This window comes from Carassius gibelio, chromosome A2, assembly GCF_023724105.1.
Source record: "Carassius gibelio isolate Cgi1373 ecotype wild population from Czech Republic chromosome A2, carGib1.2-hapl.c, whole genome shotgun sequence".
NCBI lineage: Eukaryota > Metazoa > Chordata > Actinopteri > Cypriniformes > Cyprinidae > Carassius > Carassius gibelio.
The window spans coordinates 920,938-942,954 of NC_068372.1; the positions used below are offsets into that span (position 1 = coordinate 920,938).

At 42.1% G+C, this 22,017-nt stretch overlaps 1 protein-coding gene across 2 annotated transcripts in view; it reads right to left on the reverse strand.

Moving 5' to 3' along the window:
* The window catches only part of fgf12a (fibroblast growth factor 12a), a 123,432-nt gene that overhangs the window by 22,397 nt on the left and 79,018 nt on the right, over window positions 1-22,017 (reverse strand). For both annotated transcript variants that reach the window (XM_052608933.1, XM_052608931.1), the window contains one exon: window positions 6,752-6,950. In XM_052608933.1, coding sequence (XP_052464893.1) covers window positions 6,752-6,950 — 199 coding nt within the window. The remainder of the gene's footprint in view (window positions 1-6,751; window positions 6,951-22,017) is intronic.

A 22,017-nucleotide genomic window follows, 5' to 3' on the forward strand; every position in this document is an offset into this window, starting at 1 on the left:
GGGGAGCAGGAGACCTTCCTGGGGCTTAACATTTGGACAAGGAGCCCTTCCTGGGCTTAACATGGGGAATAGGAGCCCTTCCTGGGGCTAACATGGGGAACATGAGCCCTTCCTGGGCCTAACATGGGGAACAGGAGCCCTTCCTGGGCTTAACTTTGGAACAGGAGCCAACCAGGGCAGTACAAGTGAAGCTGGAACCCACCAGGGGGAGAGCTGGAGCCCACCAGGGCAGAGCAGGTGGAGCTGGAACCCACTAGGGGGAGAGCTGGAGCCCACCACAGCTGAGCAGACGAGACAGAAGCCCACCAGGGCAGGGCAGAGGACCACCACAGCCAAGCAGATGGGAAAGAAGCCCACCAGGGCGGGGCAGAGGACCACCACAGCTGAGCAGATGAGACAGAAGCCCACTGGGGCGGGGCAGAGCACCACCACAGCCAAGCAGATTGCACAGGAGAGCAAGTCTGTTTAGGTGGGACTAGAACAGATAACATAAACAGATTAATGGTGGCCTCTGTGGCCATGATAAGGCAGGTAGAAAGTACACACATGGCCTTCATAGCCATGACAGGGCAGTCAGAGAGTTCACAGATGGCCTCCATAGCCATGACAGGGCAGGCAGAGAGTTCACAGATGGCCTCCATAGCCATGACAGGAATGAACAAGAGTTCATAGATGGCCTCCATAACCGTGATAGGACAGAACGAGAGTTCATAGGCGGCCTCCATGGCCATCACGGGACAGGCGGGAGTTCATGGATGGCCTCCGTGGCCATGACAGGACAGACAGTGAGCTGATGGATGGCCTCCGTGGCCATGACAGGATAGGACAGGAGTTCATGGATGGATACTACTGACACCTCCAAAGGTTCTGCAGCAGTTGCCGCTACCTCTGGAGGTTCCACAGCAGTAACAGTCTCCTTGACAACAACACAAAAGTCTGAGAGAACATTGCTGCGTGCAACAGTCAGGATGTGACGAGGCTCTGGAAGTTCAGCTGAGACGTGACTAGGCTCTGGAAGTTCACCTGAAACGTGAAAAGGCTCTAGATGATCTGTTGTGGTATGATGAAGCTCTGGAAGATCTGTTGAGACGTGATGAAGTTCTGGAAGATCAGTATTGATTGGACTGGGATCATAAAGATCAACTGTGACTTGACCTTGTTCACGAAGATCAACTGTGACTTGACTTTGCTCTTGAAGATCAACTGTGACTTGACTTTGTTTACAAAGATCAAAGGTGACTTGACTTTGTTCACGAAGATTAACGGTGACTTGACTTTGTTCACGCAGATCAACGGTGACTTGACTTTTCTCACAAAGATCAATGATGACTTGACTTGATTCATGAAGTTTAACTGTGGTTTTACTTGACTCAAGAGTGTTAATGGTGTTGACTCTGGAAGATCAGCAGGGACCTGACTTGACTCTAGAAGATCAGCTGTGGCTGCCATTTTGTGCAGTGGCGTTGGGCTGGTGGCCATCTTGTGCAGTGACGCTGGTGATTCAAGCTTCGCTGCCAACTGTGCTTGACACTGTTGCCCCCCCCCCCCCCCCCCAAAAAAAATTAAAAAAGTTATTTGGGGTTTCACTGTTGTCCTCTGCCTCTCCCACAGTGAACGTAGGGTAACATAACAGAAGTGCATAGTTCATGATGTCCCTTAAACTGCCATCAAACTACCCTCTAGGTAATCATGACCTAATTGGATCATTGAGTCCTTAAACAAAATTTTGTCATATAGAGGAACTTGATCCTGATAAGGCGAAGTCTTCTGTAACATGGAGTCAGAGACGTTCGGATCCATATGCAGTATGTTTAATAAGTATGGTCAGACAGGCATAATTCAGGTGACAGCGTCAGGTATGCAGGGGATATCCAAAATCTGAAACAGTACCAGGCAAAGGTCGGGGCGGGTGGCAGAGAATTAAAGTCGGTATACACAATCCAAAGTCAAACACGGAAGGAACAAACACTAGGAAAACTCTCGGAAATGCCAGCCAGAACTAAACAAGACTTTGCACTTTATTGAGAGTCCAAACAAAGTTTATATAGGGGAGTGGTAATGGAAAACACCTAGTGGTTATTAGCCCTAATCACGGGATTATTGGAAATGAAGTTGGGAATGGAAATACAAGAATGCCAGAGTCCTGGGTGGAGTGCACTCTATTGGAGTTCATGGGCACTCCAGCTGATGATTGTGACACAGAGAGCTGAGAAGCTCTTTTGGAAAACAAAATATGATGCATGATGCTTACTTTGTCTGTAGTCTGGATGTTTTCGCATGAAGTGTTGGTATCGATTCTTCTTTCAGAAGCAATCTTTGCACAACTCCAGCGCTGAACTGACTCTCATTTGTGAGGCAGGCCAGTGTAAAATGTAGGCATAAATGTATAGGACTTTTAAATTTTTTCCTGGGACATTTACTTCTAAAATGAAAGTTAATCGCTGTATCTTCAGCGGTCTATGGAGACTCCTCCAACAGCTACAGCAAGAAAACAGTAATGGCGGACTGTAGCTTTTTACCTAGGGCTGTGTATATGCTTATAGGGAAGAAAGCGTCACAAATGGCAGGACTTTCTCTGACTATGTCTCATAGTAGTGAGAAACCTGGAACTGCTAGTGTGGAGAGACTGATTATGAACTATATATACAGAATGTGTTCAAACACCTTATAAAAGTGATTTTTGCATTCTATGGCACCTTAAAAAAAAAAAAAGCTCATACTGAGTTTTGCCTTTTCAGAAAATATTTATACTGAAGTCATGCATCTATATTATTTGTAATGTATTATTAGAAACCATACTATAATGTAAACATGCTATATTTTTATTTTGTGTGTGTAAAAAATCTAGTTAGTGGTGTTTGCCACTAGGGGGCGGCCACATAGCCACACCCCAGTAACCATTTAAACAACCCTAACAACCAAATAGCAACATAGAGTTTCTAAGTTATAGAGACATTATAGAGACATCTGGGTGGGTTCTCTGGATTCAGCCAGGCAACCAGTCTGTAAGTTTTACGGTAAGTGTGTAGCCACTCCCAAGCTCCATAAATGTCACGTAATCGTATTGTCATTTTGACCCACGGACATGAAAAACAACCACAGACTTGGCAACACTGGTTGGAATTTACTACACAGGGCCGTAGTTCACTGACAATCTACACAAAATCGATTTCAAAATCGCAGGCCATTCTTTATCGATTTTGAAAGCGATTTTGTGTTAGTTGTCAGTAGACTACGGCTCTGTGCAGTAAATGCCGCTCCACCTGAACCAGTGTTGCCAAGTCCGCGGATGTTTTTTCATGTCCACGGTTTGAAGCAACCCCAATACCAATAACTTGATATTTAGTGCCTAAAATGCGAATTTTACCAAGGCAACCCTTCCAAAAAACGTATATTTTAATCCCGGGAAGAAATTTTTATCAAGGAACCTCTGGAAACGTGCTTGGGCTAGTTTTGGACTAGTTTTGAGAACCTGGCAACCCTGATCTGAACGCACGTGCTGGAGACATACTTCTAATTACAGGAGCATCTTTACTGATGAGATGCGCATGAAAATCGCATTTGATTTTTTTTGCACATCCCTACTATTTATAGAACCCTAGAAACCACACTGTAACATGGACAAGCCATATCACAGCCCAAGAACATCACAGAGACATGGGAAGGGCAAACTTCAGACATATTCTGGTGGGTTGTAAAAAAAAGCCTGACACAGGGAAGGTACACATTGCAAAACAATCAAGTACTGAGGTGCTTGGTGACAGCAATAGAGACCAAGAGAGTATCAACAAACACCATCCCCAAAATGGCAAGAATACCTTACCAAAAAGGCAGTTATTTGTTGGGCAATGAGAGAAAAAGTGGGCAAAGTCCCTGTCCCCTGACACAGGCCAACTGAATAGAGCCAGGGACTGGGAAATGCAAGTCAACTTAATCCACAGACTTACTTTCCCATTTGAAATTGCAGTCACCAATTTGCACCCTGACCTGGTTTTCTGGTCCAACTTCAGCCGGATATTCATAATAGTCAAACGGACAGTCCATGGGGAAGAGGTCATTAACGCTTCATTGGCCAATGCTTGTTTTTTTTTTTAAATCACTGTTTTTTGATCATGAATAACCAGCTAACATTAACTGACTAATCATATCTGCAGCACACCTGGAAGTGTGAATGAATATTAGTCAGGTAAAATCATTATCATGCTAATTAGATTGTAGGAGCATACTGATTGCTAAAAAAGGAGGGAAGAAGTCCCTCCAATTATTGTGTTCTTGTTACCAATGGGTACCTCCAAAGAAACATGTGCAGCCATCATTGCTTTGCATCAAAATGGCCTCACATGCAAGGAAATTGCTACAAAGAATATTGCATCTGAAAGAACCATTAACATCAATTAACATCATCAAGAACTTCAAGGAGAGAGGTTCGACTTCCAGGAATGGAAGCATCTGCATGCACAAATAGATAAAGACTTTTGGCCTTGTGTCAAGAAGGGAAGAAAAAAAAAAAACACTTCCCTCCAAAAAAAATTTCAAGGACAGACTGAAATTCTGCAGGAAGTATAAGGATTGGACAGCAGAAGACTGGTGCAAAGTTATTTTATTTTATGAAACTCCCTTCCAACTGTTTGGGACATCTGGAAAATCGATTTTTCAGAGAAGAAAAGGAGAATGCTACCATTAGTCCTTTGACGTGCCAGCAGTGAAACATCCTGAGAACATCCATGTGTGGGGTTGCTTTTCAACCAAGAGAGTGGGCTCTCTCATAATTTTACCCCAAAACACTGCAATGAATAAAGAATGTTATCAAAATGTATTGCAAGAGCGACTTATTCCAATGATCCATGAGCAATTTGGTGATGATATGTACATTTTAGTGCATGATGGAGCTTCATGTCACAAAGCAAGAGTGAAAAACAAGTGGCTTAAAGATCATTACATTTACATTTTTTTTATATATATATAAACATTTTGGTGGGATTAATGGCAAGAATGGATCGCCATCAGTCAGAATTTGGTCCAGAAGCTAATATCCTGCAGACGAGAACGAATTGCTGAGGTTATGAAGAACAAGAGCCAACACTGTAAAAAATGACTCACCATATTTTTTTCCCAGTAAAGGCCTTTAGAACGTATGATATGCATATCAATGTTTTTTTAGTATACCATAGAAAAGTGGAAAAATAATCTACAAATACTGAAACTGCAAACTATGTCACTGCCTAAACTGTTGACCACGGCTGCATACCCAGTTAAAGTGGGCTGTGGTGGATCTGCCACGGCTGAGATTGTCTTGTGATAAAGGGCCAGAACTAGGGTGACCATATGAGCCATTTTCCTAGGAGGCGTCCTTGCCAGGATTTCTATATTGCCTAAAACATCCAAAGTAGTTTAACCAATAACATGCAGGTATGGTACATAATCAACCAATCGTGGCGTTATGAGAAGGTGAGATCTACAGAGAACAATCAAAGCAATGCAAATACACGTACATGTTAGGTGTTTGTTTGTTCATTCAACTTGAAGCGCCGCTGTGCACTGATCATTGTATGACACCAAAGTACCAAGAGAGTGATATTAATGCATAAGGAGCCGTCTGCTCTGGTCTCTATAGCTCTTATGAATGTCATACAATGATCGATCTTCACAGCACAAACAGCCAAAAATCTGGATATTTTAGGCAATATAAAAATCCTGGCAAGGACGCGTCCTGGGAAAATGGCTCATATGGTCACCCTAGCCAGAACATCCAATGAGGCTGGGGTACCCAACTAATGATGTGTTGCATACAAAGGTCATTGGCACCTCAACAAAAGGCATCTTTCACCCAGGCTAAAGTTCGCACATAAACTGAAATCTGATGGACATTGGATAAGGTGTCTTACTGGCAACATCCATGAAAGATAAGTACACATGACGTACAGCGTAACATATCATCAAAACATCAAGGATTCCCACCCCATGATTGCAGTGAAGAGTTGTACCGTCTTCATCTATTCATCTCACCTTACTTATCTTTTTGTTCCCCAGTCATGCATAAAAGCAATTGTAAATTCACAACTGATTATTGGGTATGGAGGCAAAAACCATGGATATGGGATTAGGCCATGATCCTGGATTCTTGCTGAATCAGGCATAACAATTGCTGTGTCTTGCTGTGTTCTGCTCACAGTGAAGGATCAAATAATGATTATTATTATTATTTATTATTAATTACATTTTTTTTGGGTGAACTCTCCCTTTAAAGTGCATGCGATGTGACAAATATTTGAGGACCAGGATTAATAGCAACTAGCCTAAACCTAACAATTTGTCAATATAAAACAATATAAAACATAGGTTAAGGTATATAAAAAATGGTCACAATTTATTAAAAAATTCCAAAACAAATATGCTTTGTGTGAGGAACAGACCCAAAAGTTATCAACTTCTCTCTAAATCACAACATATACACAAAGTGCTACATGAAAAGTGCTATGTCAGGTTTGATTGTGAAATTCCACTGGCTCTATATGACCGATTGCATTGATGGAGCAGGATAATTTTCAGCAATTATCACCTAACTTTTACTCAGTTTTTTTACTAAGCTTTTCAGTTTTTGATGGATTGAGAATAAAAAATAGTTTGAATTAAAACAATCCCTTACTCTATATATAATATAGATACAGTATACACTATATATTGTTATTTGTTTTTATTTTTTTGTTTACTGAATGGTAAAAACACACTTAAAAAACATAAATAAAATTACCTTCAATGGGTCTTGGTACAAAGTGTGAAGAGGGCTTGGTTTTCTTTACTCGGTTGCCTTTCATGACCTGACCCTCCTTGGTGAGGCCCAGGAACCAGGCTCGACCTGACTCCTGTTGACGGTACATGGTGGATGAGTAGATCACGTAGTAGTTCTCAAACACAGACTCCTTGAATTTACATTCAGGTGTGAACATCTCCTGAGGATCAAACAATAAATAAATAAATAAATAAATAAATTGCAATTGTGAATGAACTTGGTGGGCATCAAAAAGAAAAAGAGAGGTCAAACAGTCCTATTAGGGAGTCCCCAGGGAGGCTGCCAGGATTTGTATATGTGGCTTGAAGGACTATGAAAAGTGTGTGAATTTATATGCCTGTGTACAAAAGAGTTACCAGTCTCTGAGGGTTAAAGAGAGGCAGAAGTTTGGATCTCTTATCTGCGTCAGGTGACATTCTGTCATGTAGCAGACGCAATCTTTCTAGGGATGCTACAAAGGTAAATGTGGTTGGACGGCTCTAGCCAAAACTGATGAACTTTAGACCTCAACCTGACCATGTACAGATTGTCCCGGACTGTACTTTTAAATGCAGTCTGACATTTGAGTCCTAAAGAAAATGTTCGTAATAGTATTTAAATCAGTAGTCTGAAATAAGAACCTGCATAAATGGTGATCTGTTGTAACTGTGTAAAAGACATAAAACACATGTAGTATTTTATCTTTCAACTAGAGGTGGTCGTGTGATATAGCAAAAATATCACAGCACGATTATTTTAGGAATATTTTAGGAATATTACGATTAATTTTCATGTTGGTTTTACAATTTGTTATGTGACTGATCAGTACATCCAAACTCATTTCCCAATATTAAAAATGCAAAATGCAGAATCAAATCATTAATTGTGAATCATTGATTTTAATTGTGAATTGTGTTGAATTGTTCTGTTATCGGTCAGCTCGTGGTGAAGAGGCGGGAACTTAGGCGGGAAGAGTTTGGGAAGATGTTCGAGACTTAGGTCTCTGCAGAGCAAAAGTGGGCGTTATCACCTTGTTGGTGTTTTCAAACTGCTGGGTGTTTCTAAATCATGCAATCTGAATGATCCCCCTTACCCAGCCCCACCCCTAAACCTAACGTCACTATGACGTCAACCAATCAGGTGTCATGGTGTAAAAACACACTGATCTGGTAACTCCCATTACTTTCCTGCAGAGACCTATACTTGAGATGTTCTGTTATCGTTTTGTTTATATGTCGAGTGTTTTCTGTATAATATTTAGTTTTTTAGACTAATGCTAATTGCTATTATTTGGATATTGTTCAGCAGCTAGCTAAATTTGGTTATGTAATGTTATGTGGCATGCAATTTATAACATAACTGTGATGAAGAAGGCAGGGAATTGATCCGGCATGGTGCTGGAGAACATTAAGCCCTGCATTTTGTACCCCTCTGTCATTGTATTCATTGTTTTTTTATTGTTTATAAACAAACCACATCAATCCCCCACACTTTTGAAAAGCTTGCTACATCCCTGTATATATATATATATATATATATATATATATATATATATATATATATATATATATATATATATATATTAGTGGTGGGCCGTTTTCGGCGTTAACGTGCTGCGTTAACGTGAGACTCTTACCGGGCGATAAAAAAAATTATCGCCGTTAATCTATTCTCAAAGTTGGGTTGGGAGCTGGGTCTATACTAAGCAAGCTATGATGACTTTCTCTCTGATATTTTATACAACCGACTGGCTGAGGCCAGCCTAAAAAGATGCTCAGGACAGTTGACGGACCACTGCTGCCCATCGTCACTAAAGCTTAGATTTTTCATGTGTTTTTAAGCCTTACCGCTTCTCGATTTAAACATTAAAGCATCCAAACACAAGACGCGGAAAAGCTGAACTGGTTATTCGCGCGCTGTGTTCGTTTCGGAGAGAGAGAGAGAGACGCGTATCATTGACAGCGACACTGAACCGAGCTCTCTTCTGCAAAGTTCTCCTCGAAGTCCCTCCTGCACCTGAAAGAACAAATACAAATCGCAGTTTGAACAAACAAAAAGATGTGTAAGAGCCCAATTCAACACCGCTGTGTTCTGGTGTTCAGGGCTCACGCAGAGAAAGGCGTCTCAAAACACTTGAACATCGAATTTGCTTATTTTTGCTCTTTTGCCGACAAATACATACAAAATATGTCAAAATATCAACCTTGGAAATTATGCTCTGAAAAAACTCAGTTATTTCTTAAGTCAAAGTAAACAGTTGAGGGATGTGTATTATATTGGATGCATTCATCGTCTCTGAATATGGCCGCGCCTAATTTAGCTACTGGCTGCAATAATTTTAATCCAAGAAAATGAAAATGAAAATCACTCACTGCTCTTGACTGAATTACTTTGTAGTTTTAACAGTCAAACCAAAAATTATTCAGACACCAGATATAATTATTGATATATATAGCAAAACTGTAATAATGTGAGAAATGTTGAAGGTGTCTGAATAAATGTAGGCTTGATTGTACATTTCATTTTTACACTGAAGACTATCCAGACTATCCATTATTTGTACCTTGTATTTTTGTTCTGTACACTGACACCTACAAACTTGAAAAAAACGTAAACATTGTGTAAATAGCACAAATAAATAAAAATAAACGAACATACAAATTAAACAATTTCAAACAGGGCCCACTGGTACAACCTTCACCGGGTCCCCGCTGACCCCAGCTACCGCCCTGCTCACGCCTGTTTCACACATACTCCGTCTGCAGTGCATATGTAGTCCATGTGCATTACGTATGTGGTACAGCACGGTCTCGATGTGCTTTCACACAGGACGCGTTTGCAGTTTGCTATTCGGTACGTAAACGATCGCTGCACTGCTGCAGACGCAACGCTCCTGGAACACAACTGGAATCCGTTAACATGGGTGCATAAAAAAATATGCAACTCATATGCACTGCAGACGGAGTATGTGTGAAACAGTTGTAAGGTTGTTTGCACCTTGAATTAGTTTACAGCTTTTTCAAGCACTTTGTAATGCATTTTGGACACAGGAGATGAGCCCCTTTTCTAATGCACCACCTAGCTTGATAAATCCCGTCTCAAAGACTTACTGTTTGTCAGTTTTATTTGGGTAACACACATATTCTGAATGCCTTCGCCAGAATTTGAATGAGCCATTTCAATCTAGATTAATCTAGATTAATTGCAAAATCACAGTGAGATTAAACTAGATAATAAAAAATATTCTATGCCCATCAATTATAATATAATGGAGAAGGGTCTGGCTGCAGACTTGCATTCTTTATTCTACTTATTGGTTGCTTCTTTTTTGAATCTCTCAACATTTGTTTTTCTTTTGTATAGGTATGGTTGACTGGAAGTCTGTCAGTCCAGATGTGATGAAGACATACAGAGTGGAGTTGGAGCTCAGCAGATGTGTGATGGCTATAGAAACTGTGGTCTTGGAAAGAAGGGCATCTTCTTCACAGCTTTAAATTCAGACAAATAGTTTGCTGGATTCTGTTCTATGGACTGCTACTACAGAATGAATGAATGGATTAATGAATGAGTGGTTTATCTATCTATCTATCTATCTATCTATCTATCTATCTATCTATCTATCTATCTATCTATCTATCCATCTATCGTTTTACTTTAATTGAGGTAACACTTTACAATAAAGTTTCATTTGTTGACTGATGTATTAACTAACATTAACTATGAGAAATACATTCTATACAGTATTTATTAAACTTTGTTAGTTAATAAAAATTCAGCTGTACGTTGTTTGTTCTTGTTATTTAACTAATGTTAACAAATATAGCTGACTTTAAACAGCAAGTGCGACTAACCGTGTTAAGAGACGTTTGTATTCTCAAAAATTTTTGTAATCTATTTTTGATTATTGATAAACTACGATCTAAACGTGTGGTGGTGATTACGTCAGTAAGCCATTTTGAAGGTACTTTCGAAAGTAATTTTAAATAATATTCTTTACATCATTAACGCTGTTTTTACATTGGATGATGTGTTTGATTTATCACTTTCTATTAATCTATAGGCCAATAACGATTAAGCGTATGGCTCGCCTTTAGGTGGAAAAGCCAGTTTTTGCTAAACCTTTTGGCACGCCCCCTACCTTTCTTTCCACCAATGAGAAACCTTTCGGCACACCCACCTTTTGGCACACCCATTGCTCCAGTCTGCAGTTACCCCTACTTGCATTTTGGAGGTTCTGCCAAATTTTGGAGTTCATGCCCCATTTTGGAGATCTCCGGTCTGCAGTTATATACACTTTGGATTTTTACCTCACCTTTTTACCTTCACTTCAGAGCACCAGATATAGGTAAGTTTTCACCACAATATTTGAATAAAAATGTAACGTTAACTGTCAAATTTAATCAATATGTGTAATAGAAATGACAATTAATATATCTGTTGTTTGAAATGTCACAGAGTTTGGATCCTGCGCGGCGTTTAGCCATTTCACCGCGTTTTTGTTCTTGTTTTAAGAAATCTTAATAATGTGAAGAATTGCACACGATGTTCTCACAAATGTACGATTATTGAGTGTATTTATGCACATAGCAGATTCGCTCATTGTACTTTCTTGTGTTTGTCACGGTTCGCAGGTTTGCTTGCTCATTTTGTGTGTACTGCACTGATCTGATTGCCTATCAGGGCCAGCTGCGCTGACGAGCAATCAGATCAGTCGCAGGTGTGTCTCGTTTACTAGCCCTATATGTAGGGCTGTGTCAGTCAGGTTCAGTGTCAGATCGTTGTTTTGCTGTCTGTGTTCTGATCTCTGTTCTGTGCAGCTCTGGTCACGCTCTTGGACTGCCAGCAATTCTGTTTGGTCTACTAACTGTTTCAACAAACCTTATTTCTACTCGCTACTGGATTCTGTCGAATGATTCCTGACATAACGATCTGACCACGTTATGGATCCAGCGAGTGTAAACGAGAGAAGCCCTCCACAATAATAATGCACGATTTGATCGACAAGACGAACAGATCATGGCTTCTGGTCGAGCAATACAGGCCTTGGTGGGACCGGTATCTGAATTAACCAAGCAGTTACAACATCTTAGAGTCAAGCCTGCCCACGTGCCCACTGCGCCTATTCCACCACCCGCTGTTCCCCCCACGGATCATCGCACCTACAATATGGAGCCCCGTGTGCCTCCTCCTGCTGCCTATGCTGGTGAGCCACATCTATGTCGATCATTTTTGACAAAATGCTCTTTGTTTTTATCTCTCCAGAGCTCATCATTTCCCACTGAGGAATCTAAAGTGGCTTTTGTCAATACCCTTCTATCTGGAAGAGCGGCGCTATGGGGAACCACTGTTTGGGAACAGGGACATGACTGTTCAGAGTCTTTCCAGACTTTCAGCACTGAGCTCAAGAAAGTTTTTGATCGGGCAGTTGCAGGCAGAAAAGCAGCCCGAGTGTTGGCGGATTTACGTCAGGACCACAGATTGGTTACTGACTATTCCATTGAATTCTGGACACTAGCTGCAGAGTGTAAGTGGAACAGCGAGGCGCAGTGGGACATGTTTTTGCATGGGTTTGCCAACCGCATCCAAAATGAGATATACACCCTGGAGCTACATGCAACTTTGGATGGGTTGATTGATCTAGCTATCCGAGTAGACACAAGGTTACAACGTCGAAGTCTTCTGGTGCAGCAAGGTCAAGTTCCAGATATGGAGGTCCATCCGGTCTTTCCTTCAGGTGATGTGGTTGGTGATTCGTTCAATCCGGAACCCATGCAGGTGGGCAGAGCTCGTCTCTCCCGGGAGGAGAAGGAGCGCAGAAGAGCGCAAGGACTGTGCCTATACTGCGGAGCCGGGGTTCACTTTGCATCTAAGTGCCCGGTAAAAGCCAACACCCGTCAGTAGAACAGAGGTTACCGACGGGTGGCATATCCTGGGATGAATCCTCTCGTGAAGCGACGCTCCTTCCAGTAAGACTGCAATGGGGCTCCTCTTATCATCGATGTGAGGCTCTGGTGGACTCCGGTGCTGAGGGGAGTTTTATGGAACGTGACCTGGCACTTTGTCTGGGAGTACCTATAATTCCCGTCACTCACCCCATCTCAGTTAACGCACTGGGTGGACAACTCCTGTCCTCGGTCACCCACTCCACCGGACCGGTGAGTCTGATCACGTCGGGTAACCACGTTGAGGAGATTCACTTTCTCCTCATTGACTCCGCATTGGCTTGTGTGGTGTTAGGACACCCTTGGCTCACACTGCACAACCCTCACATAAATTGGCGTCCGAACTCTGTCATGTCTTGGAGTGAGGGTTGAACAGCATCACGGTAAAGAATACTTATCCTTTGCCGCTGATGTCTTCAGCTTTCGAGAGGCTGCAGGGTGCTTCTTGGTTCACCAAGCTAGATCTACGTAACCCCTATCATTCGGTCCGCATCAGGAAGGGGGATGAGTGGAAAACCACATTTAATACCCCCAGGGGGCACTTTGAATAATTGGTTATGCCCTTCGGCCTTTCCAACTCCCCTGCGGTTTTCCAGGCACTCGTTAACGATGTGCTGAGAGAAAATGGTTGATCAGTTTATATGTTGACCTGGATGACATTTTGATTTTTTCTTCGTCTCTCCAGGAACACATTCAGCACGTCAGACGAGTGCTTCAGAGGCTGTTGGAGAATGGGCTTTTTGTCAAGGCGGAGAAATGCACTTTTCATGCACAATCTGTTCCTTTTTTAGGATATATCGTGTCGTCTGAGGGGGTGCGCATGGATCCCGACAAGATTCAGGCAGTGGTTAATTGGCCAACTCCAGATTCCCGCAAGGCCCTGCAGAGGTTTCTGGGCTTTGCCAATTTTTACCGGCGTTTTATTCGCAACTATAGCCAAATAGCCGCGCCTCTAACAGCCTTGACCTCCACCATGACGACTTTCAGGTGTTCTAGTGCAGCTATGTTGCATTCTCTAAACTCAAGAACTGCTCTGTTTCAGCCCCCATTCTTGTTGCTCCTGATTCCTCTCGTCAGTTTGATGTGGAGGTCGATGCGTCAGAGGTGGGGGTAGGTGCGGTTCTCTCCCAGCACTCCTCTGTGGATGGCAAGGTTCATCCGTGCGCTTATTATTCTCATCGTTTGTCTTCCGCTGAATGTAATTACGACATTGGTAATAGAGAGTTGTTGGCAGTCAAGTTAGCCTTGGAGGAGTGGCGTCATTGGTTGGAGGGTTCGGGGGTACCTTTCATTGTTTGGACCAACCACAAGAACCTTTAATACATCAGATCCGTCAAACGACTTAACTCTAAGCAGGCTCGGTGGGCACTTTTTTTTCGGTCGGTTTGATTTTTCCATTTCCTATCGTCCAGGTTCCATGAACATCAAACCTGATGCATTGTCCCGCATTTTTGACCAATCTGAACGCCCGGTTTCTCCCGAGTCCATCGTTCCACATAATTGTGTGGTTTCAATGTTGACCTCGGAGATCGAGTCGAAAGTCCGCATGGCCTTAGATGGGGTAGTGCCTCCCCCGGATGTCCACCGGGTCGTTTATTTGTGCCAGAGAAATTGAGGTCCAACGTCATTCGGTGGGGTCATTGTTCCAAGCTGGCGTGTCATCCAGCAGTAAATCGCACCATTTTTCTCATTAAGCAACGGTTCTGGTGGCAAACTATGGCTCGTGACACTCGTCGTTTTGTATTGGCCTGCTCAGTCTGTGCTAGTTGTAAGTCTTCCACTCGCCCTCCTGCTGGGCTCCTTCAACCGTTGTCAGTTCCTTCGAGACCCTGGTCACATATTGCGCTAGATTTCGGTGAATGTCAGTCTTTCTTCTGGGTTTCATCCCCAGAGCAGTGGTCAGACGGAGCGGGCTAACCAAGATTTGGAACGAGGGTTACGATGTTTAGCCTCACAGAATCCGTCCTCTTGGAGTCAGCATATCTCATGGGTTGAGTATGCACATAACTCATTACCAGTGTAGTCCACGGCCTTTTTCCGTTTGAGTGTAGTTTAGGGTACCAGCCACCAATTTTTCCTAGTCTGGCATCTGAAGTCGTGGTCCCCTCTGCTCACGAATTCGTCCAGGGGTGCAGAGACATCTGGAGAACGGCCAGGGAGACCCTTCTCCAGGTGGGTTTGTGCACTAAGGTCCAGGCCGATCGCCACCGGTCGAAACCTCCCGTCTACGTCGCTGGTCAAAAAGTGTGGCTTTCATCTGCTGATATTCCCCTCCGCTCCGTTTGTAGAAAATTAGCTCCTAAATTCATCGGCCCGTTTACCATCACCAAAATTCTTAGTCCGGTGACGGTCCGCCTCAAACTCCCTCCGGCATACCAGAGGATTCACCCCGCCTTCCACGTATCTAAAATCAAGCCAGTTTTTCGTTCAACTATAAATCCGCCTATCCCGGTTCCCCCACCGCCGCGAATTGTAGTGAGTGTATGAGTGAGTGAGTGAAGTGACATTCAGCCAAGTATGGTGACCCATACTCAGAATTTGTGCTCTGCATTTAACCCATCTGAAGTGCACACACACAGAGCAGTGAACACACACACACACACACACACTGTGAGCACACACCCGGAGCAGTGGGCAGCCATTTATGCTGCGGCGCCCGGGGAGCAGTTGGGGGTTCGGTGCCTTGCTCAAGGGCACCTAAGTCATGGTATTGAAGGTGGAGAGAGAACTGTACATGCACTCCCCCCACCCACAATTCCGTCCGGCCCGAGACTAGAACTCACAACCCTTCGATTGGGAGTCTGACTCTCTAACCATTACGCCACGACTTCCCACTGTAGATGGGGAACCAGCCTATTCGGTTAATCGTATCCTGGACTCAAGGCGGAGGGGACGTGGATTCCAGTACTTGGTGGACTGGGAGGGTTACGGTCCGGAGGAGAGGAGTTGGGTTCCTGCCCGGGACATATTGGATCAAACCCTTATCGATGCTTACAATCGCTAGGTAGGACCCTCTGAGAGCGTCAGGTGACGCTCCTAGGGGGTGGGGTAATGTCACGGTTCGCAGGTTTGCTTGCTCATTTTGTGTGTACTGCACTGATCTGATTGCCTATCAGCGCCAGCTGCGCTGACGAGCAATCAGATCAGTCGCAGGTGTGTCTCGTTTAGTAGTCCTATATGTAGGGCTGTGTCAGTCAGGTTATGTTTGAGGATCGTCTCAGCACATCACATTTCTGCCCTGCCCTGCCCTGCTTGGAGTCTACACTGCAGCTGTTGTGATCTCTAGGACCTGCTTGGTGCCCAGTTGTCTGCCAGAAATTCTGTTTGGTCTACTGACTGTTTCAATAAACCTTATTTCTACTCGCTACTGGATTCTGTCGAATGATTCCTGACAGTGTTGACTCTTGTTCACCAAACGTTTTTTTTTTTTTTTACCTCAGTCACTTCACTTCATCTCAGTTGCACAGCACCAGATACAGGTGGGTTTTCACAGCAGTCTTTGGAAATTCTTAAAATCAATTTGAGATGTGGGTAACTTCGGTTCGGAGTAAATTCAGCCTAGGGTCATTTGCACCAAGACTTCGAGCCAAACACCCAACCCCCCAAAAGTTTTTTTTTTTTTTTTTCTTGTTCGAACAACTTAGAGCTTATATTTAGCATGATAAGCCAGAGGGTTTAGTGCAGGATCTAATTGGCACACTGCATGTTTCAGTGATGCCTGTGTGTGTCATTTGTTATTTGAGAACACAACACGTTGTCAAGTTTAAGGGTCTCCTTGCATTTGAAAGCAAAAAAATTATAAGGCAGTAATTAAAGATAATAATAGAGATGTACAATTAGCTCGGGTAAGCCCACTGCTCAAGAAACCATCTCTAAATCCAGCGCTTCTTGAAAACTACAGACCGGTATCCCTTCTTCCATTCATTGCAAAGACACTTGAGCGAGCTGTGTTCAACCAGCTTTCTATGTTCCTTGTACAGAACAACCTCCTGGACAGCAACCAATCTGGCTTCAAAAGTGGCCACTCCACTGAGACTGCTCTGCTCTCCGTTACTGAAGCCTTGCGACTAGCAAGAGCAGCTTCAAAATCCTCGGTACTCATCTTACTGGACCTGTCCGCTGCTTTTGTGCTGTTAATCACCAGATTCTCCTGTCCACCCTCAGAAAGATGGGCATCTCTGGAACTGCTCTCCTGTGGGTTAAGTCCTACCTCTCTGACAGATCCTTCAGTGTGTCTTGGAGGGGTGATGTTTCGAAGTCACACCACCTTGCTACTGGGGTTCCTCAAGGCTCAGTACTTGGACCACTTCTCTTCTCCATCTACATGACATCTTTAGGATCTGTCATTCAGAAGCATGGCTTTTCTTATCACTGCTATGCTGATGACACCCAACTCTACTTCTCATTCCAGCCAGATGACCCGACGGTAGCTGCTCGCATTTCAGCCTGTCTGAGTGACATTTCTAGCTGGATGAATGACCATCACCTTCAGCTTAACCTTATAAAAACTGAACTCCTGGTGATTCCAGCTAACCCATTGATTCATCACAACTTCTCTGTACAGCTGGGCTCGTCAACCATAACTCCTTCGACGACAGCCAGAAACCTAGGAGTTGTGATGGATCATCAATTAAGCTTCACTGACCACATTGCTACAACGACCCGGTCCTGCAGGTTTGCCTTATACAACATTAGGAAGATTTAACCCTTCCTGTCAGAGCAAGCAACCCAACTTCTTGTCCAAGCTCTTGTTCTCTCCAGACTGGACTATTGTAATGCTCTCCTGGAGGTCCTTCCTGCATGTACTGTCAAGCCTCTGCAAATGATCCAAAATGCAGCAGCGAGGGTTGTCTTCAATGAGCCAAAAAAAGCTCATGTTACTCCTCTCCTCATCAGGTTACACTGGCTACCAGTAGCCGCTCGCATCAAATTCAAGGTACTGATGCTTGCCTACAAGACGACCACTGGCATTGCACCAACTTACCTAAACTCACTGGTTAAATCCTATGTGCCCTCCAGAAGTTTGCGCTCTGCAAGTGAACAATGCCTTGTGGGGCCATCCCAAAGAAATTCAAAATCACTTTCACGGACCTTTTCCTGGACTGTGCCCAGCTGGTGGAATGACCTCCCAATCTCAATTCGTACAGAGTCTTTACTCATTTTCAAGAAACATCTAAAGACTCATCTTTTTCGCCTGCACTTAACCTACTAACACCAGCACTTTTTGTTTTCTTGTCTTTTTCATTTAAAAAAAAAAAAAAAAAAACCTGGCTATGCGTTCTATACTAGACTAACTGAGACTTGTCATGGCACTTGTATACTGTTGTTGTTCTCTTGTTGACCTGACTGCTTCTATTGTTCTCATTTGTAAGTCGCTTTGGATAAAAGCGTCTGCTAAATGATTAAATGTAAATGTAAATGTAGTTTTTGGCTTCCAACAATGAAAGATAAACGATGTAGAACGGTCATTGTGCCGCTGTTACATTACTTCCAGCACACCTTCCATTCCTTCAGAGATGTGCTTTTGTTTCTCCCTAAAACCCCAAACTTAAAGTGACAGCAGCTAAACTGCTGTCTGTCAGTGATTTAAATCAAACAAATGACATAGCAAAATCACTCAAAGAGTTTGACTGTTTGATCTGTGCTTAAATAAGTATTAATCTATATTTAGATGTAATGTCAGTGTTTGGCCACTGACTAAATGGGCACTCAATGCAGCTCACATAAATTCTCACTTATTCTTGATTTAAATGTTTCAACTGACAATGAGAACAATGTTGTTCAGAGTGTTAAGTTGGGCATCTTGTCAATCAGCGAGGACACCAGACAAGATTGTGCCTTCCCAGACGACTTTGTGAATATGGCTTTGAAACTGGAAGGGGAAATTTTCATTGTGTATCTACAAGACTTTCCAAATGCCTTTGTCACATTGTTTGGACTGCTTTACGCTTTAAACATCAACTATCCCAAAGAGCTGCGATACACCTTTGATGTGATCCAGTGGATCTTCATGAACATTGATGGGGAAAGCTGATCCGCCAAAGTTAATGGACTGAAAAACAAACTAATGCGGTGAAGTGCCTGCAACCATTACTATTTCCTTTTTTTTTTTTTTTTAATTGATGAATTGGTTGAAGCATCAGCGAAGTTGAGATTAAAGTGGTATGAAACCAATGTCTTTTAATGTCTTAATGCTTTTCAGAGTTTCTTTTTGAAAGGAATGTTGTGAACAGGATGTTTCTATATGTTGTGGGAATGGCATTTTAAAGTTTTTAGTTTAAAGCTCCAGTATGCGATTTTTGTAATTGACCACAAGAGGGCACATTTCCAACAATAACAAAGGCGAAGCTTGATGACGCTATGAAGCAGGTGACGATGGGGGATGTCGTTTTTAATGTGTTTTCACCATAGCAATGTATCTAAATTGGATAAATGAATCATGATCACGGATGAGGTAATTTATTCGTTTTTGTATTACCTGTATATCTGATCGTATTATTTTATGTCATCATAATTAATGAACTGCAAGGAACGTGAAATGTTATACTATATGTAACCCCTCTCTCCCGGGTCCTCTCTGACACTCCTTGCACTCGCTCCGAGTGGGGCTCAAACTCAGGTCTTCGGCATGGGAGGCGGACGCACTAACAAGGAGGCTAAATGGCTACAGCCATTAGCGTCTGTCGCTAGTGCGTCTCTTGAGATCGGAGAGTGAGGTTTACCTGCACAGCACGACTCGCTGGCCTCCGTTTCATAAAAAACAAACAAAAAAAAAACATATATTATCCCGTTACAACTTACAGCTATTTGTTAAATGATTTGTTGGGTTAATGTTGTGCAGTGTTACGTGTTTATGGTTAATGCCGTGTTGTTTAACGTGCTCAAACCAATCGTTCTAAAAGTAAATTTGAACAAACATTTGAAAGTAATGACTAAATATATTTTTAACAACACATATCCGATTGTATTTAATTGTACTGCCATAATCTTGGTTACCACACGTGATAAAAATCCTCACCTCAGTACAAAGAGCAATATAACTTTGTTTATAAGTGCTATTATTGAAACTGAAACAGTCCATTTGCCACGTTATGTTATTTTCTCGCAGGTAACGTTATTGATAAAAAGATGCTACAGTGACAGAATGTACAGGCATGTGGTGTAATTCATATCTATTAAAATCATCAATAATTGATTTGCTTACCTGTCTATCAATACACTTGCGAGAGCAGAGTCTCTGTCAAGTCCAAGAAAATTTCGCGCAGCTCTCTCCATCTCGTAAACGCCTGGCCGATATTTATCCTGGTTTTATTACTCCGTTTGTCACACAGTCTGCGTGTATCCGAATATGGACGCTTACGTTTTACTGGCACTTCAATACTCGCCAAAGAGTAATCGTGATCCATAACAACGACAACCAAACCATACGCGCGGCTATAACATAACCACCACTTCCGCATTTGACCATGTGATATTCCGGTGTGGTGGAACATCACATGGTCTACATTGGAAAAAAAGTATAGAGCGGACATTGCGTCACTGAGAGGCGAGATTTCTTTTCTGGGACGGCCAGTTATTTAAAATCGGAATTTCTCTGAAATAAAAAATCTTTGGAGATTTTTGAGATATTGTAAGTACACAACTGGAGGAAATATATCACACTGTGCAAGTTATTTTCGGAAATTTGATTACAAAATTCCCCCATATTGGAGCTTTAATTGACGAATTTGTTGAGGCTTGAGAACATAAACAATTGATAAGTTAGTTTATATTAAAATGGCATTTAAGCCAATTCATAGATCCATAATGCGTTTAACAATGCTTTAACTAAATTAAATCAGGTCGTTGTACTTTATAACTTGTCAGGTAAACTTTCTCACCGTCCTGTCAGTCCAAATTTGCTTAGTTTTTTTTTCTTCTGTTGAACAATGATTTATTTTGGAGAATGTTGGTAACCAGACAGTTGATTGTAACCATTGAGTTCATAGTGAGAAAAAAAAACACATTATGGAAGTCTGGTTACTATCAGCTGTCTGGTTACCAACATTCTCCAAAATAAATCATGAGGGAAGTTAATGAAGACAACATTTCATTTTAAAATTAATTGTCTGCTTCATGGATCAGATCACTACGCAAATTCACTAAAGCTGCACATACAAGCAGAATTTTATCTATCTTTGGCACAAGGGTGATAGGTAAGGTTTGTGATAACACTTTGTATACCTTGAGTCTCCTAATAGTACATTCAACATGTATTCTTATATTTGCAATCCTGCGGCTAAATGTGACTTTTTCTTCTGTTAGCTGCATTTTGTTGGCAAAGTGAGGAATTATCATATTGACTTTTCTTTCACACAACAAGTCTCTAATCAAAAAAACCCTGTCCACCATCACTTCATCTCCTGGATGGAGGTATTCGAGAATGCCAGAATCACGTGATGAATTTGTCGCTGCAGATATAAACATTACTAGACCACATGGCGCAATAGCCACTAAATACTTGATGGTGTTGCAAGCATAGTAGTGGCTGTATGATTCAGACCTTAAGTCTAGGTTCCCTGGTCTTTAGACTTCACTTTCACTGCAGTCTAAGATACAGGTAACATTGGGAAAATGTTGCTTGTATGCCTTTGGTGTTGTGGCCCTGATTGTTTCTTTGGGGAGCCATGGTATCAGTTTCTTCAAGACTGCAGCCATGGTGTCAATACAAAAAGAAATTATCACTGATATACGGAATGGAATGGCAAGATCTTCTATCAACAGGTTTAATTTCAGCTTCATTAGTGTTAGCAAGATTTGCTGTTCAATTTTAGTCTGGTAAGCCAGATTCTCATGGGGATTCAGAACAGCTACAAGGGTATGAAATGTGTGGAAAGGGAGCACAGTGTAGAGATTTGAGTCATGGTCATTCATCAGAGTTGGAGGCTTGAATGTATCGCTCTGCGTTGACTGGTTTACATAAGTTATACTGTGTTGTCTCTTAATATAACAATGCTCCTCGAAGATGTGGTCTTCCCACTGTGTTCCAACAGCTCCTGTAAATACAGAAAAGGCATTATACAGTAAAGCATCTAAAATCATATGGGATATTATATGGTACAGGGTTAGTTTCTATTTTAATTTTTTTTTTTTTTTTTTTTTTTAAGAAAATGGTTAATTACAAAAAATCGATTAACTAATTAATTTTAGGATATAAAATGCAGAATTTTGGTTTAGCACTAACACACTTTTAATTGGCATTGTATGGAAGACAAAATACTGACTTTCCAAATTGTGTTAACCAAAATTAGTTAATGAACAACTACT